Genomic DNA, 16991 nt, shown 5'->3' on the forward strand with positions numbered 1-16991 from the left:
TGTGATATCTTACATCTTATTGGTGGAGAAAAAGACTCGGTATTACTAAGCTTTGGAAAGGGTGACTCTCTGAGAGAAAGTCAACTCTCGTTTTGAATGTGTCACTGATAGTTGCATTTTTAAACTTCAAATTTATATAACTTATCGTCAATGTTTATATTGAATTATTATGTTTTCATGTAGAAAAATGATTGTAGTTTCTGAAACAACCAAAAACTGAAATTTGATAATTTTGACCATTTCCACTTTAAAACAGGTTTTCTTCGTTTTCCAAATCCCGACTTAATACCGGTTCGAGGCGGAGGGTCACATATTAAGTTGGATTTATTACATCATCTTCTAAAATCCAGTTATGATCTGAAGCATTAATGATAAAGCAGTCAACAATAATTTTTGTGGGAACTGAAACTGTTAAGTTGTGGTTTATAGTATATAAGGTGTATTATAGGGGAAATGATCTTGTCTTGTGTAAAAGGACCGTTTCTCATGTGAAGCCAAACTATTTGGTTCAAATCTTTTTTTTGTGTGTGTGTGTGTGCTTGTGTAGGTGTGTGTGTGTGTGTGTGTGTGTGTGTTTGTTTTCCCAAAGAAGTATTGATAAAAAAAAAGATTTGGTCTCTTCATTAACATGGAGTTAATAAAAATATTTTATTTTAAATAATTGTTTAACAAAAATTGTGTTTTAGGTGTCAAAAACGCTTTTATACTAGTATAGTTGGTGTATTACAGGAGAAATGATATCTTGTCCTGTGTAAAGGGACTATTTCTTATGTGAAAACAAACTTTCCGGTTCAAATTTTGTGTGTGTGTGTTTTTTTGTTTTTTTTTAATCATCTTTTTTAAAATTTGATCTTCTCATTAGCTTAGTTTTCCTAAAATGTTTTATTTAAAATCATTGTATCACAAACATTGTACCATTTGTATATTGAATATTGATTTTACAGGTCTGATGCTGAAAATAACTATGCCAAAAGTCTTAGTAAAATTGCAGCAAAACTTTCGAAGACTTGTGGCTCAGGAGTGGGGTAAGGGTATAATTTTAGAATTATTTTCATCACTTTTAATTCTTTAAGAATTGAAATTCTTATTATTAAATTTCATTTATATTTGTTTCTTTTCCAAACCATATACTGTATTTCAATTTCAGAAATTTAAATAAAAGGACAAATGGTCGGCATATGGTTTGCTGATACATTTTGTTTTGTGATTAATGATTAATTTTTTTTTTAATTTTTTTTTTGATGGTCATGAAAGGTTAAAACTAGATACAATTATTTATAATAATTTGCTCATAACTGAAGTGAATAACAACTCTTTGCTTAAAAAATTATAAATGAATAAAATATCTTTTTATTTTTCATCTCCTCAGACCCTGTTTTAGTTTTATTTCCCTGCTGCCTCAGTTTTTTCTTATTTCGTGTCTTCATCACTTTATTTTCTCCTTCCTTTGAAAATTCCAGTTTAGTACTACACATTGTGCAGTCTTATCACAAGAGAGAATGAAAACAAAGAATGTATAAAACAAATTAAAGATGAAAATTGACTTTTTTGGTCTTTCTTCTTCTAGTAAAGTAATTTTTAAACCAAAAAAAAAAAATATTATCACAGTGAAATGTGATTGAAATCAATAAGCTGGGGTTTGATCTCTCATTCGGACACTATTTCTTGCAAATATTTTTCATTTTTTCTTTATTTAATGAAACAGCCTAACCCAGTTTTGCCACTCATGTTTTATCATCAAATAAGTGAATATATTTTTGTTAAAAAAAAAATAATTTCTTCTAATGACACAATATGATACAATTAAATAGTACATAAAATTCAAAGTGTCTTCATCATAATGTTTTGTCGTTTATGGATTCCAGAACACTCATTGATGGATGGAAATTAGTTGGACAAACAATTGAACAAGAAGCTGATCTACACAGGTAAATATGGATATTGATTTAACTTTTCTTTTTTAAAGGGGTAGATATATCTATAGTTTTAACTCTTTAAGATTCAACCCGACAAAAACCCGACAACTGCCAAATATTCATGGGCGGGGTAGTCAAGACTGGACTCAGTAAGTAAAATCCCATTGTTGTGAAGGAAATGGCAGGCTTGTCAGTTTCGCAGGTTGTTTTCAGATTTGATTTTTATCAATTTGCCGACAAAAAATAAAATATGTTGTAGAAATTGGATTTGGATTCTATTTTATTTCTGTATGAAAATCATTGACATTGTAGTTTGTTTTGTAAAGTTACAAAAGTTACGACTTTGGTGATGAAAAATGACTTTGATGAAAATTATTGTAAACTTAAAAAATTATTATAAATAATTTATAACTCCCTTATTTGTGAACCGATTTTGTCATTCGTGGGGTCAATTTTATTGTAATAAAGAGATAGGAACTTCAGAGTTATTTTTTCTGATGCGAAGTTATTACTTTGTATTATTTAGCACAGAGAAAAATGTTTGGTAAATAAAAATGATCCACCGCCACCGTCTATTCTTGTAGAATTGTGAGTCAAGTGTCCCAAAGTCTTCGACCAATCACTGGCTCTCTAATCGGTTGTCCAAAACAAAGACAGGACTAGCCGTTAAGGTATCATGCGACTGTTATGCAAAAATTGTAACACCTTTTTGAGTAGGCCAAATAGCTAAAATCTAAGAGTAAAAACTAGAATTGTGAGGAATTTAAAAGTCGCATTGCTGAAATCAGCTTGAAAAAAGAAGAGCATTGGTCTTTATTTCAGAAAAAGTGGTTGAAAACTGTTAGAGTTTATTTATTTAGTTATTTCTTTGTTTCTCTCTTTTCAGAAATCTTGCTGCTGGTTTATTGGAGGATATTTGTAAACCTTTGAAAACTTTTTGTGAGACACAAAACAAAGCAAGGAAACCAGTAAGAATCCCATGCCAAAACCTTGACTACCTTGCAAGAGAAATTTCTACTTATGTTTAATAATCAATTCTGTTTTTAAAAAATCTATTTAGTCATAAGATGATTTTATCCTGAGCCCCAAGTTTGTGATTTAAATTTTTGAACAAGATCACATCAATAATTGAATTGTAATGATTATTGAATCCTCCCAATTTTCTCTCCACAGCTTGAAATAATGGTTGATAAATCATACAAGAATTTTCAAGACAAAAGAGCTGAAGAGTTAAAAGTAAGATATTGTTTTCATGACATATGTTGCAAGTGCTGTAAAACCCTTAAAGACAAAAAACAAAAACAAAACTGTTGGGCAAAGGTGTGAAATGCTCCGTTGTAAATTAGTTTATGTGAATGTTTGTGAGTTAATTGCACTTGCAAGATTTTTGATTTTCCTCTTAAGGTTGATGTTATTGTTTATGAGCCAGGCCAAACTTTGAATCATGTGATCTTATTTCTTAACAAATCAATTGAATTTATATTTTTCGGTTATGTGCTGGAGGAAACTAGTGAGTTATAAGACAAAGAAGGAGGACATTACAGGGGTGTTTTTGTTCAAAAACTCTGTTATGTGATAGCGTTCCCAACAAATTGTCCCAATTAAATGGCCATGAATTTGAGCAATTTTTCAGATTTACCATATTCCACTCTGCATTTATCCAGACTTGTGACTGGCGATACAGCTTCTAACTTCACAAAACAATTAAGGAATATGCCACTGATAATGGTTGCATAAGTTACAACGGATTCAGAATGCACTGTCTACCCATTCATCTCTTTGAACAAACACTCCATTTGGTGGTGATAGCCTTGAACAAACAAAGTCATCACTCATTACCCATGGATTATCAGTCCATTCACCTGCAAATCTGGCATTGTGGCCATTGATCCATGACCATGAATCTGACGATGGCAGTCAATGACACTGACAAGGGATACGGGTAAATTCCATTGTTCACATCTCTTTGATGACTATGACAAACAGTTCGATCACACAACCGATTGGCTGTCGCAATAGACACTAATAGGGTTACAGGTAAATTCTATTGTTCACACGTATGTGATGAACGGTACAACCACACACTCAGTTGAATGTCTCATTGGATTGATTTGCATTTTATGAACCATCATTTTAAATGATTGAAAACAACGAAAAACCTCTTTTACAGGGATGGTAATTGTCAAATTTCATGCCCATTAAGCGACATGCCATTCCAATTAAGTGGCTGGGAATTGGAAAGGATATGACTTTTTATATAGAAAAAAATTCTGTTCCCAAGGAATCGTCCCAATAAAGAGGCTGTGTCAATTAAGCGTCATCCCCAATACTGGCTTGGACAAGGTGGGATTATAGGCAGTGACTGCTGTAACATGATAACAACATTTTCTCTTGGCAGTGGTATTTATTTTTATTTTTTTTGGGACTGGAAAAAATTTCTTTCTTGCATTCTTTTTCCGTTTTTTTTTTGGGTCTTTTTTGGTTCTTCTGTTCTATAAATCAAAAGCATTTGTTGTAAAGATTGATATGATGCTTTTTTTTTACAGTTTAAAAAACAGTCCTACTCAAACTGTAAAGAATACGAAAAGGCAGAGACAGTCGTAGCAAAGGGAAAAGATCCAGGAAAAGTGAGTAACAGACTAATTAATATCCAAGAATCTTTAGTCCATATGATTATGTCTATATATACACATGTACAAAATCAACTTTACATTTGTATACGCTCAATTACTATTGTTTAACTTTGTGTTAGAATAAAAAAATTTATATCATCTAAAAGAGCATATATTAAACCCCAAGCATGCTTAGTTATATTACAATCAGTTCGTCATATCCGGGATGGTGAAGATATATTTAAGAAATTGCTCAATTCTGTGATATGTCTTCTGTTCAATTGTATTTCTTAAAACTCAAATGAATTGACTCAAAACAAGTGTTAGTTGTTTTTGCACATGTGCGTATAATGAAAGATATTCTATACATTTAGTTTTCCTTGGGTGGGGTCTTTTGACCTTCCATGAATGGCAGAGAGGTCGCTAATGACGTGTCTTTTATCCCCTTAGATCTATTTTCCCTTTCTATGTTACTCTTGTCTTTTTCTGGATTGACATATCTCACTTTTTTTATGGTCCTGGCAGAGAACCTTAGCTGAGGGGGAAGCAGTTAAATGTATAGTTCCTTTTTTGAGAAGTTATATTTATTCCTTGTAAATCATTTTTCTGTTATGTACTACTGCCGTTCTTAGTTTGGAATACATTGTACTTTGTAAACATCGAGTATACCTTTAATAGAAAATTAGCCCCTCCTGCATGTCCATGACTTTCATGTTGACTTGGGACCTCTTGAGACCTATTTAGTGGATATTGTGCTATATGAAAAGCTCAAGATTTGCAAAAAAAAATAATAAAAAATTGTAATATGGTGTTCATGAGCAAATGGTGGCAGAATCTTATAAAAAATGATGGATTACAGGACCTATTTTGTAACTTTTTTTTTTTTTGTAGATGTAGATCATATCGGTACATTCATTGCGCAAGATAGTGTTTAGAATATGGTGATAAACCTTTTTTTTGTTTTCAACAGACTGAGAAGAAGAGTAAGCAGACACATGCCTTGATGAAAAAGGCAGACAAGGACTACACAGAAGCAGCTTATAAGGCAGAATCCTCAAGACAAGACTGGGAGATGGCGATGTCAAAGGTCAGGCCTTTTATACTGGATTTATCAGAATTTTGTTTGTTTGATTTTTTGACTGTATTTGGATGAATTTCTGATTTTCATCTTTTAAATTTGTTCCATTTCGATTTTTTAACTCTCTTTTTTTTGGGTATATTTTGTTGTTGTACATATCATTATTTTTCGATATTATTTTTTAAGACAATGCTTTTCTGTTTGGTTATTAAATAGCCATAAATTTAATTGCATCGGGGCAAATATTTTACTTTGTGCTGGGATCCCATTAATATTTTCTTTGAATGGTGATTAGTTTACATTTTTGGTATCTGATAACTGCTCAGAATCTCAAAGAATTTTATATTATCAAGTGAGGTAACATGTGAGGAGGATTTAACTAGCATTTCTATAATTGAAAAAAGTATTTCGAAATGAAGCCTCACTTGAGTAATGGGGGACAAGACTGTTGAGAGTGCCAAATTCCTATTTTCTCACCCAAATTCTGATTTGTTTTGGAGTTATAATCTGATTTATTGAGCTACTGTGTGGCAGGTGTGCCAGTTCGATTGATTATAAATTGTTCTCTCAATCATTAAATCTTTAATTATAGTGATAACTATTGATATTATCCTTGTAGGTTAGATTTTTTTCATGGAAAAAATATTACCTCTGGCCTAAGATGTTCTTTAGACAAGTGTAAAAGCATAACTTGCCATATTTTTATTGTATCCGAAACCAATTATTTTATTGCATCATAATATTTTAATATATGGACATTTCAGTCAGCCCAATTAATACAGGACTTGGAGGAGGAGCGATTGAAAACTACACAAGACTTTCTGAATAAATATTATAGTCATATATCCGTGCTTTCACCAAGACTCACACAGGTAAGGAAAGACATTTCCTTTTCCTTTTTAAAGTAGAAAAATGTGATTGATCAAAACATATTTAGATATTTGAAAGATTATGGTTCCATATATATGGACTTTTGACATAATTAATGCAAACATATTTTTAAAAAAAATAAATGTTTATATATAGGTTTACTGGTTTGTAATTCATTAAAATCCAATCAAGGGTAATTGATTTATCACAATTCATGTCCACAATTCAATTTTCCAGTCATAATTGTTATCATAATTTTGTGTTTGTCTTTTATCATGATCGTGAACAAATATGATGCAATATTTCTCTGTTTTTACTTTCAGTACTTTGATCGTTTAAATGAGGCTGTGATAAGTGTTGATTTACAAAAAGATTTGAAGACAATTGTGGAACAAAAGGGAATGAAAGGACAAAGACAAGCAGAACAAGTTTTAGTTGATTGCTACGTAAGTGCTTAAATAAAGCAATCTTCAATTCAGTACTAACATTTTTTAATTTTGCTGAATCATGAAAATAGCTAAGAAATTATAGATTTCTTAAGACACATAAGAAGGTCTCGTTTTTCTTTATCATTCATTGATGCCATTATTTATTTAATATATTACAATCTATTTTTAGGACAGTCTGAGCCTTGTGATAGGGACAATCTCTCTGTGACAAAACATTTTTCTGCATAATTTGTATTGGTTAATTGGAACAAATGCCGAGTTTCATCAAACTTAGGATTATTTTTTTCCCCACTGAAAAAAAATAAAATAAGATAAAAAAAAGAATTATTCCATTTTTTAAATAACACTAGCAAGCCTAAGATTTATGACCAATGCATATTATATTAAATATTAACCATATAAGTACATTCTTAAGTTACCCTCGAACATTTGACCATCTTAGGGATTCATGAATAATAAATGAAGTGGGCAAAAGTGAATGCAACTGATGATGTTATTGGTTGCTTGCTGTTAACTAGACAATAATGTTTGATCCTTATTCGTTATAAGTGATGCAACGTTTGAGTAATAAGGGACACCAAAGAATGTTGATGACTGCACTTAGTTGCCTCACTCTGCATCTTTGTGTCACAGTAGTAGTCTTTCAGAGCCTTTAGACCCATGTGAAATGGACAATAGCAATTGCTTGCTACCCTTTGAATAGGGCACTAGTCATCTGCCAAGTGTAAGAGACCCAGCTACTCATTCACTGCTGAGTAGATAGGAGGTTGGGTCAGAAAAAGAGCTCGACTGCACCCGGGATTGATCTTGATCTCTTTGTGTGTGAAGCGAGTGCTCTACCAACTGAGCTATCGGGACCCCCTTGTGTTACAGAATTGATTGAAATTATGTAATCAGTAATGGAGAAAGTCTCATAAGTTTATGATTTAGATGGATATCTGAGGGGTTTATGTGCTGAGGCAGCTACCGCATTAGACATGTGCATGGTTTTGACATATAAACCCAGTTACGAAAGCTATCTTCAGGATTGGATTATTTGAACACCGCTTCTGTGGAACAATTTATGCCTAATGGTACTGATCCAATAAAGCAGCCTCTGCTATATAAATAAACTTATGCAAGTGTTTGGAATTTGTAGTGATATTGTATCATAACAAAGACCAACAAATTACAGTCGAGGAGGGATATATCGACATCGTCGGGACCATGGTGAAATGTCGATATAAGTATGATGTCGTCCTCATGAAATAGCTGTGCAAAACACTGGAGGGTCTTGATGGCTCTTATAGTGGCATGGTTGGAAACTGGTCCCAATGGTGCACTATCATCACTTGACTCCGCATAGGCAACAATGGCGTCTTCTAAAACTTATCTATTGTCGATTGGTATCGAGACTGAGTATCAGCAATAGTGGCATTGACCTTTGCTGATAATATCGAGATCAAGCAGCTTATCATTGGTATAAGAGAAATTGAGAGAGGTTTTTTTTTTGGGGGGGGGGGGGGGGGGTAAGAGGTCTGTTGCATTTACTGACACTCAGCAGTCTAGGTTCCAGCCAGGGATTGGCCGGGCAGCTTGCGAAGACAGATAGATAGTCTCACATGTACTGGGTGATGCCTGGGAGTGTTTCTTGTTAGCCTATTTGTTGAAAGGCAAGTACTGTTGATATCGGGAATGATCAATCCCGGGAAATGTTGGCATAGTCCAGGACTAGACTTGATCCCTGATATCACGGTTCTCATTAATGAAGATTCATGGGATGTCATTGGACAATAATCTCACATTCTCTTTGGTTGTTATTTTACATCACAGCCAGATATCTCTGTATTTTCATTGGCCGTTGTGTTTTACATAACCACAGGATATCTTCGCTGTTCATAAATTGTATTATTTAAAAAAAAAAGACAAATTATTGCCAGTATCGATGGTTTATATTGTTGATATAACCGTTTTGTGGTAAAATTTAAGTCAATATACGAAATCTTTATTTACTCTTGTTATATAGCGAAATAAAACGGGACTTTGATGTCAAGTCGATATAAGCGTGATGTTGATATAACCGTTGTCCATATATCTGCTCTGCACTGTACATCATTTTTAATCACAGAGCAGAGATGGATTATATGCACATAGTAATTAGTCAGTTTTCATTTCGTCATTATTGTCATGCCATACAACAATGTTTTGTTTTAAAAAATTAACTTGGATTGTCAACACAGTATCACCTAAAAAGCCATTTCCAATTCAAATATTTGGATCTCATTTGACAAATACTTCCTTGTCATCGTTATTTTTATTCAATTCTCCAAAGACTTCATGTGTTATTTGTAAGGGGTAATGCTCTCATTCTTTTCTCACTGTTTTTAGCAAATATCAATTCAAACATACAAGGGGAAAAATCCCCAAAACCCCATGATATTTCAAATTAAACAGATTATCCTAAAATTCTTGGCCAGTAAGCATATGATTTGAGAACTGAGTTTTTCACCTTGAAATATATTCTTGTAAATACTTAATTGTAAATTATATCTTCGATTGTTTTCTTTCTTTTTAAAATTTTAAGGCGGAAGATGGGCAAGTTTCAATGGACAATGAGAGACGGATGGATGCCTTGAAGAATTATCTTGTTCACTTAAATCAATTAATTGAAAAAGAGAGGAAAGGCAAAGAGGGTAAATTAATGTATTTTTGTTGATGATAAAAATCTTTAAAAGTTTAGATGCATGAACTTTTAACTCATCTATAAACGTTGGTAAACTTTGTAAGTGTATTTTGACTAAGGAACAATGTAATCTAGAAAGTTGTAAATTGCATAGAATTCTATGAGTCAAGTGGATGTTTTTCAAGTCATATATCTCTGTTGTAGCATTTAGTTAAATTTGATCATTCTTACTGAGGTGAGAAATGCTAAATATGTTTTGGATTTTTACTTTTACTTTGACAAGAAAGTCAGTAACCTTTTTTCTGTTTTCATTATATTTCAAGTATAATTATTATTCAAGGGTGACAGTGGCAAAGTTTCGAATTCCAAAAATAGTAACATACTTATTATTTATATAAATAAAGATGTAAAATAAAATATATAAAATTCCTTTTGTTCTTGCCATCCAGTGCTGGGCCACAAAGTTACTTAGGATGAAGTGTTTTTCAAGGTCGCATAGTACAGCAGGGATTCAAACTCAGCACCTTTTGGGTATAAAACAAATATCGTACTGCACTACCAGGCTGAAAAACATGTGTATCTCAGCTGGACATACAAACATGAAAGTTTAAAAAAAAAAAAATTTCGTGCTTATTTATCTCAAAATTAAACTGTCATTATTTTTAAAAAAACTTTAATCATTTATTTTTGTATCTTATACAGGTGTGCAGAAACTGGTAGAAGTTTATAAAAATAAACCGAGCTTTGCTGATGCTAAAGCACAAGAAGAGACATGTGGAAAATTAGAACAGGTATTCGAAAGGGATCTTAGAACTTGTTTCTTCATTCTTTTTATTTAATAGAGAAGTTTGAGAAATAATTCATTCCGAGTCTGGTTTTTTTTTATAGCAGTTTCAGGTTTATTTTCATCCAGTTGTTACTTCTGAAGATAGTGTCCCATTTTATTCCTTTACTTCTGTGTCAGAGGAAAAAATTAAAACACTAATTAATTATTCCCCTCCAGAGATATGTATTCTTGATTCAATACCAACATTGTAACTTATTAATCCTTTTACCCTGTATTACTTCAATGATAAACGAATCTCTGTCTACAGGCACTGTAATACATTCTTTTGAGCATGCAAATTGTAACCCCTTTTCTAAAAAAAAAAGCAAATTTATCCCCAAAAGTGATACATTTTTATACCCTGTTTCTCAAAATGTTTCGAGAGATTAGTCGCTATCTATACTCAAATAGCTTCCTTTCAGAATTCTAATATGGCCATCTACTTGAATTTTCCCATTTTTTTTTTTTTTTCATTTCTGTAGACCACTTCAATGCTCAACTTTCTTGAAGCTAGTCATCATAAAATCAACAGTTATTTAACCATAATACATTCTTTTGAGCATGCAATTGTGACCCTTTTTCTAAAAGAAAAGCACAATTATCTCCAGAAGGGCTCAAATTTTTAACCCTGTTTCTCAAAATATTTCGAGAGAGTAGTTGCTATCTATACTCAAATAGTTTCCTTTCAGAATTATAACAATGGCCATCTACTTGAATTTTCCTTTTTTTTTTTTTTTTCCATTTCTTTAGACCACTTCAATGCTCAACTTTCTTGAAGCTAGTCATCATAAAATCAACAGTTATTTAACCAGGCTGGAAGGCAGATCACCTCCTCAAAGCATATTTACTCCGTACATTGAAAGTTTGAGGGATAAACAGGTTTGGAGACATGTACTAGCGTTTTAGTTTCTTAGAATGGATGGAATTTTCGATACTGTTAAACTGGAAAGTTATGATACTTTATTTTTATCCAATCATTGAAAAGAATAAGGGTTTAAGAGTAATGCAGGGAATCTAAAGAAAAAATTAAGCTAATCACAAAGTTTTAAACTGATAGTTTTCCTGCATGGATTTTAAGTCCATGTGAGATGCACTTTAATTCAACAAAGACCTGTTTTTAGTGAGTTGTGAAATAAACCTTGATAGAATACTTTTGAAATAAAAAGAAATGCCATTCAGTTTTTCTCTTATTACAACTCAAATAATGCAATTTTGATATTAACATATTTTAAAAAACTTTTTAGATACATTTCTCAAAGTTAAGAGAGAAGTCTTGATCTAAAGCTAAGCCATACATGTCTAATAAATTTATTGATAAATATATCTGTTGTATATATTCTAGACTGTTGTATCGAATTCACATATTGTTTCAATGAACATATATTATGTCTTTTGAAATTTTAAAAACTAGGAATAGGTAGAATTCCATAGAATGGTATATGATTATGGAACTTTATTTTTCTTTCCCTTCCCCTTGCAGAGTCTTCTCGTCAGTACCCTTAGATTGCCTCTTCATCTAGCAAGGGAGGGTAACTCTGATTATACGGCTTATCAGCCACATGATACAGGAAATGACTACTATCAAGAACTCAACAGTCCTGAGGACGATTTTAGTAAGGACTCCTAAGCCTATGTTTTAATGAAAGAAAGCAGTAGTTTTATAATTGAATGTTTTGATAGGTTTAGTTAAGTAGTCACCAGTAGAGCTATGTGCTCTTTTGGAATGACACTCGCTTTCGGATCGGAAAGTCCTGGGTTCAAGCCTTGCTCGGTGCATAGTTGAGAACTTGGAAAAGGCTCTTTATTCACATTCTCTCACCATACTCAGGTGTAAAATGAGTACCTGGCCGTAAACAGCGTTGTCTCTGTTGGAAATTTTTTTTGGGTAATATTGCCTAACAGACGTCATGTGTCGTTCTACATGTTATGTGTTGCTGTTGGTCAGGGTCCCTCTGTAAAGTGCTTTGAATGCATTTAGTGGATAATGCGCAATATAAAAGCTCAACTGTTTTTTTGTTTTTTTTAAAGAAAGTTTTGAATGAGGCATTGATTAACTGTGAACTTGCTTTCCACTGTGGTGCTTTGTTTATCAACATTTGACTCGTCAGAAGTTTGACTATGAAATTCACTGCATACAATATTTAGGAAGTTAAATGAATGAATTTTTGCAGCTCACCACCCACTCTCAATCCCAGCATTATATTATATCAAATTCTCCCTCAAAAAAATGGATGATCAGTCTCAAACAGCCTGTGACAATGATGACATTTGGTTACAACAAGAAGTCTCACATGCACACACACGGACACTCAAAGACTAATATTTATGCCTTTGACCATTCCATATTAATTATACGATTGTCAAAATTGGCACACATGTATTCATGCTCGCTCACACACACACAAACATACAGTCACACACGCTTCATTGAACTTATCTAAAGTGGATATCAAAATGAAAAAGAAGTCCAGGTTTTTAGTCCCAAAAAGATGAACTTGGTTAATTAGCCTGTGTCAGTGGATATTATTTTGCCACATAATGTAATGGGTTGAATAATAATGTCATTGCAAAAAACGTGAGCAATGGAAATAATCTTTGACATGCACACTGCAGTTTGCATAGTGAATGAAATGTTGCTAACCCTGGGAATGAACCATTTTTCAATACAAATGAATAAAATAATGATTTTTTTGGGGGGGTTTGTTTTATTTTACAGTCAGTGATGAGTTTCCGTCACCAACAGTCATTGGTCAATGTAAAGTCATGCATGATTATAAAGCAAGCCAGCCGGATGAGCTCACTATCAAAACTGGTAAGACAGCCTTGAATAAATTAGCAGCAAGGAATCTTCTGATGCCTCTAATCTATTTTCCTCCTATCACAGCTATTTATTTAGATTACAGAATTTACAGAATTTTGTTGGGATTATAGAATCCCCGACCAATGTGATCAATAAAACACATCAGAAATTACAGTAATGTAGGCATTGTATGTGTTGATTAGATATAATTACGAACATAATTAAAGCAACGTTTTTGAATGTTTTCTGTATTCATCCTATTGTGTTGATTTGCATTTTACTTTATGTTACATATTGTTAGAAAGAGAAATATTTGGTATACAACATTTAGTACTTTGATCTACAAAAATATGTTTAAACATAAAGTGAATGTCACTCAAGAATGACGATTACTCATATTTATTAGCTTTTGTCTCTACGTTGTTGCTGTCCAGGGCTGTTACTAAGCGCTTAATTTTTGTTGTGATCCCATGGGAACAAATCAAATATTATTATGAAAATAAATCTTGAGTTAACAAATCAGGATTATCTTATGGATTCAGTTTTATAATAATAATGCATAGATTCAATGGAATTACCTTAAAGTGTCGCAAGGGCTTCTTTTTAAATGCTCCATAAAATTAAAGTCATCTATTTTATCAACTGATTCCACAGTCTTTGAAAATATCTGGGTAAAATCGAATGTTTCAGTTAACGAATTGATTGGTTCACTTTGAGTGCTATTGATATCCTTTTTTTTTTTTTTTTAAATTAACAGGTGATGTGATAGATGTGTTTGAGAAACTTGAAGATGGCTGGTGGGAAGGCGACTTAAATGGCGTCAGAGGAATATTCCCATCAACCTATGTACAAGAGTTTTAAGGTGAGGTATGATTTAACTCCCTCTTTTTACAATTGATTATAAGGTAAAAAGGACATTAACAGATTTAGAAATCAGAGTTTGGTCATCGTGGTGCAAGTAAAGATAAGTCCTTCACCATTTGATTGAAAAATTTGGGGTTTGAATTCAGTGATAAATTTTTTTTTCTCTCTCTATCTCATGATTCAAAGTTATAAAGGCTCTGTCTCTTGATTTCACACAACTCAGAGTCAATCAAATCCATACTGTTGCAGCTTCAATATTTGTGTGGTGTGGGATAATGTTAGATTATGGCTCTGCATCACAATGAAATTGGTCATCCTGTGACTGAAATGCTTTCTATTGATAAGTGAATTTTTCAATAATTGTCAGAATTTATCAAATTGTCAGGGAGGGAATTCCATGACTGTATTGTACATGGGACAAAATGACTGAATGTGTGCATTCGACTGAATACTGAATGTTTGCATTCACTTGCGAGTTTAGTCGCCGATTGTAGCTCTTCTTTCTTGGGTTCTTTTTTTTTTTGGTCTTTGTTTGGGATGGCAGTTTGACCTAGTATACTTTTAAAAAAGATCTTCTGTTTATGTTTGCTCCTTCTCTTTTTCAATCTTATCCACTTGCTCTCTGCCATCATGTTTGTTACACTTTTTCTGTTATCATAGTTGTTATGGATAAAACCGAAGGTCCATTTTTTGATTTTTTTTTTTTCACATTGGTTTATGGCTTTCTTCATTTGGGGGTCCCACTGCAGTTGTATTCCAAGCTGAGTCTTACCAGTGTGATATAGCATCGTTCTTTTACTGCCCTAGGACATGGTGAAAGGTTTGCTGGAAAAAGTTAGCTTGTTGCTAGCTTTGTGGCAAATTTTTTCTATATGATGGTTCCATGATATTGCGCTGTCAAATATTAACGCGCTCAGCCTTTGTGGTTGTCTCTAATGCTTTGTATTTTGTAATCATTTATACATTGTTTAATTAAGTTACTTATTTGTACAACTTTACATTTCTTTGGATGGAATATTTAAATGGGGAGTTAAGGAGGGAGGATCATAATAGTTTACATTTCTTATCACCTCAGTCAATTCTTAAGTCACTCTCTTTTTTACTTTTTTGTAATTCAAAGTTCATATGCTCATTTTCTGATGATTCAGGTTAATGCCTTTCAAAACTGTCACCATTTTGTCAATATGATGATGTTAATCAGATTTTGTTCGTTCATATTGCAATGTAAACAATTTTTTCCAGCTGAATTAGAAAAAATTAACCATTATTTTTCTTTCAGATACATTGAGAAATTAATCTGGGAAAGAAAAGTCCTGTTGCTAATGAGAGTTGTAAATATCCTTACTACCAGATTTTCATGACTAATTCAAAAGCATGTGCGGCATATTTAGAGATAATTGCCACCTTTTGACAAAAAGTGAACTTGAAGGACTATTTTGCTATTATTTTCTGATTTGTTGTTAAAACAATTACTTTTCATTTATTGCCATGAATCTCTCTTCATAGTTTGGATGTCAATATTTAAAAAAAAATTATAACAGCTGTATGCAAAGAGATGTTTTCAAATTGTTGTTTACATCATATAATCATTATATTATTATTATTATTGTTTTATACCATCATCGGTAATGTTTCTGGACTCCCAACTGCTAAAGTTGAAGATAATGTTGATCTGGATTCTTAATTTCTATGACAATCAATATCACAAAAGACTGTGAATTTTATATCGAATCATAATGACTTACAGGAAAAAACGTTTCTAGATTTTTTGGAATTGTCTTAATTTTTTATTTTTAAGTAGGGGTTTGCAGCTGTGATTGGCATCATAGTCACCATGCTAAAATCGTTAAATAAATTGTTTCGTGAATTATGTCTCATGATACATTTTATTCTTAATTTTTAGAATTTTATTATTTTTGGGGAAAGGGAGGAAGGGGATAACAAACAAAACAGAAGCACAAAAGATTCTTTTACCTCTGTAGGAAAATGATGTCCTAAGTGAGGTCTTTTGACCTCATTTTTGCTGAGTCTTCTAATCCCCTTATATTTACTTTTCCGGGTTGCTTTTCGTTTTTGGCTTGGAATTAGATTACTTGGTTTTGTTTTGACCCTGGCCTGGGTTCTTGGCTGAGGTGAAAAACAGTCAAATGTATATTATTTGTTTTGTGATATAATATTTTGCCATTGTAAATCATCTCTCCGTTGTGTAGTTTTAATTTTTGTTCTGGATGTATTTTATAAACATTTGAGTGTATTCCTCTTAGTGGGATGCTTGGCTATGTCTGGATGAGACTTTTAGGTGATTTCAAACCAAGTACGTTGATAGTTTGCTCGTGGAATCTACTTCTGTTCTCTATTGAATTAGTCCTCTTTGTCTTACTTTTTCTTGGGTGCTTTTAATTGTAAATCTATAATTTTTTTACCAGCCCATTTTCTTCCTTTTTTTTCTGGCACTCGTATGACCTAAATGTGTCGCAAGTGCCGTAAGAACAACAAAATGATGTTTTGAAAATAGTCATAATTTGGTAAATTGTAATTAAGGCTTTCAGCAAATTGAGCACAGTTTATTCAGGAAAAAATGTTACACAAAAATTAATATTATAACAACTTAAAAAAATTACAAAGTACTTAACGAGGAACATTTTGGGCTCAAAACACTTTCTTGGTCATCAAAGGCAAAGGAAAAAACCAAAACAGTCATGCTTCACTTAAAATCCAGATAGAAGGGGAGAAAATATGTACCTCCAGTTGGGATAAACGATGACTGAAAGTAGACAAAATTTTTGTGTACAGTATCTACCAGTACCAGACATTGTTAATGAATCGGCTATGGCTGTAGCCCATTATTTCAACCTACTCTGACCTCAAGTTTGGTGGCCAGCCATGTCTCTGTATTAAAATTCGGCTGCACTCA

The 16991-nt window shown here is 32.6% G+C and overlaps 1 protein-coding gene across 1 annotated transcript in view; it reads left to right on the forward strand.

Moving 5' to 3' along the window:
- LOC144966380 (nostrin-like) overlaps window positions 1-16669 on the forward strand; it is a 24359-nt gene extending 7690 nt beyond the window's left edge. Inside the window, exons 3-17 of the mRNA XM_078902769.1 lie at window positions 945-1025; window positions 1866-1928; window positions 2803-2884; window positions 3090-3152; window positions 4463-4543; window positions 5499-5615; window positions 6371-6478; window positions 6800-6922; window positions 9489-9597; window positions 10290-10378; window positions 11164-11292; window positions 11894-12026; window positions 13130-13225; window positions 13971-14075; window positions 15357-16669. Coding sequence (XP_078758895.1) covers window positions 945-1025; window positions 1866-1928; window positions 2803-2884; window positions 3090-3152; window positions 4463-4543; window positions 5499-5615; window positions 6371-6478; window positions 6800-6922; window positions 9489-9597; window positions 10290-10378; window positions 11164-11292; window positions 11894-12026; window positions 13130-13225; window positions 13971-14074 — 1378 coding nt within the window. The 3' untranslated portion in view covers window position 14075; window positions 15357-16669. The remainder of the gene's footprint in view (window positions 1-944; window positions 1026-1865; window positions 1929-2802; window positions 2885-3089; window positions 3153-4462; window positions 4544-5498; window positions 5616-6370; window positions 6479-6799; window positions 6923-9488; window positions 9598-10289; window positions 10379-11163; window positions 11293-11893; window positions 12027-13129; window positions 13226-13970; window positions 14076-15356) is intronic.
- The last annotated feature ends 322 nt before the right edge of the window (window positions 16670-16991 follow it).

Source organism: Berghia stephanieae, chromosome 2 (genome assembly GCF_034508935.2).
Source record: "Berghia stephanieae isolate SIO BIC M18660-M18661 chromosome 2, UCSD_Bste_1.3, whole genome shotgun sequence".
Lineage (NCBI taxonomy): Eukaryota > Metazoa > Mollusca > Gastropoda > Nudibranchia > Aeolidiidae > Berghia > Berghia stephanieae.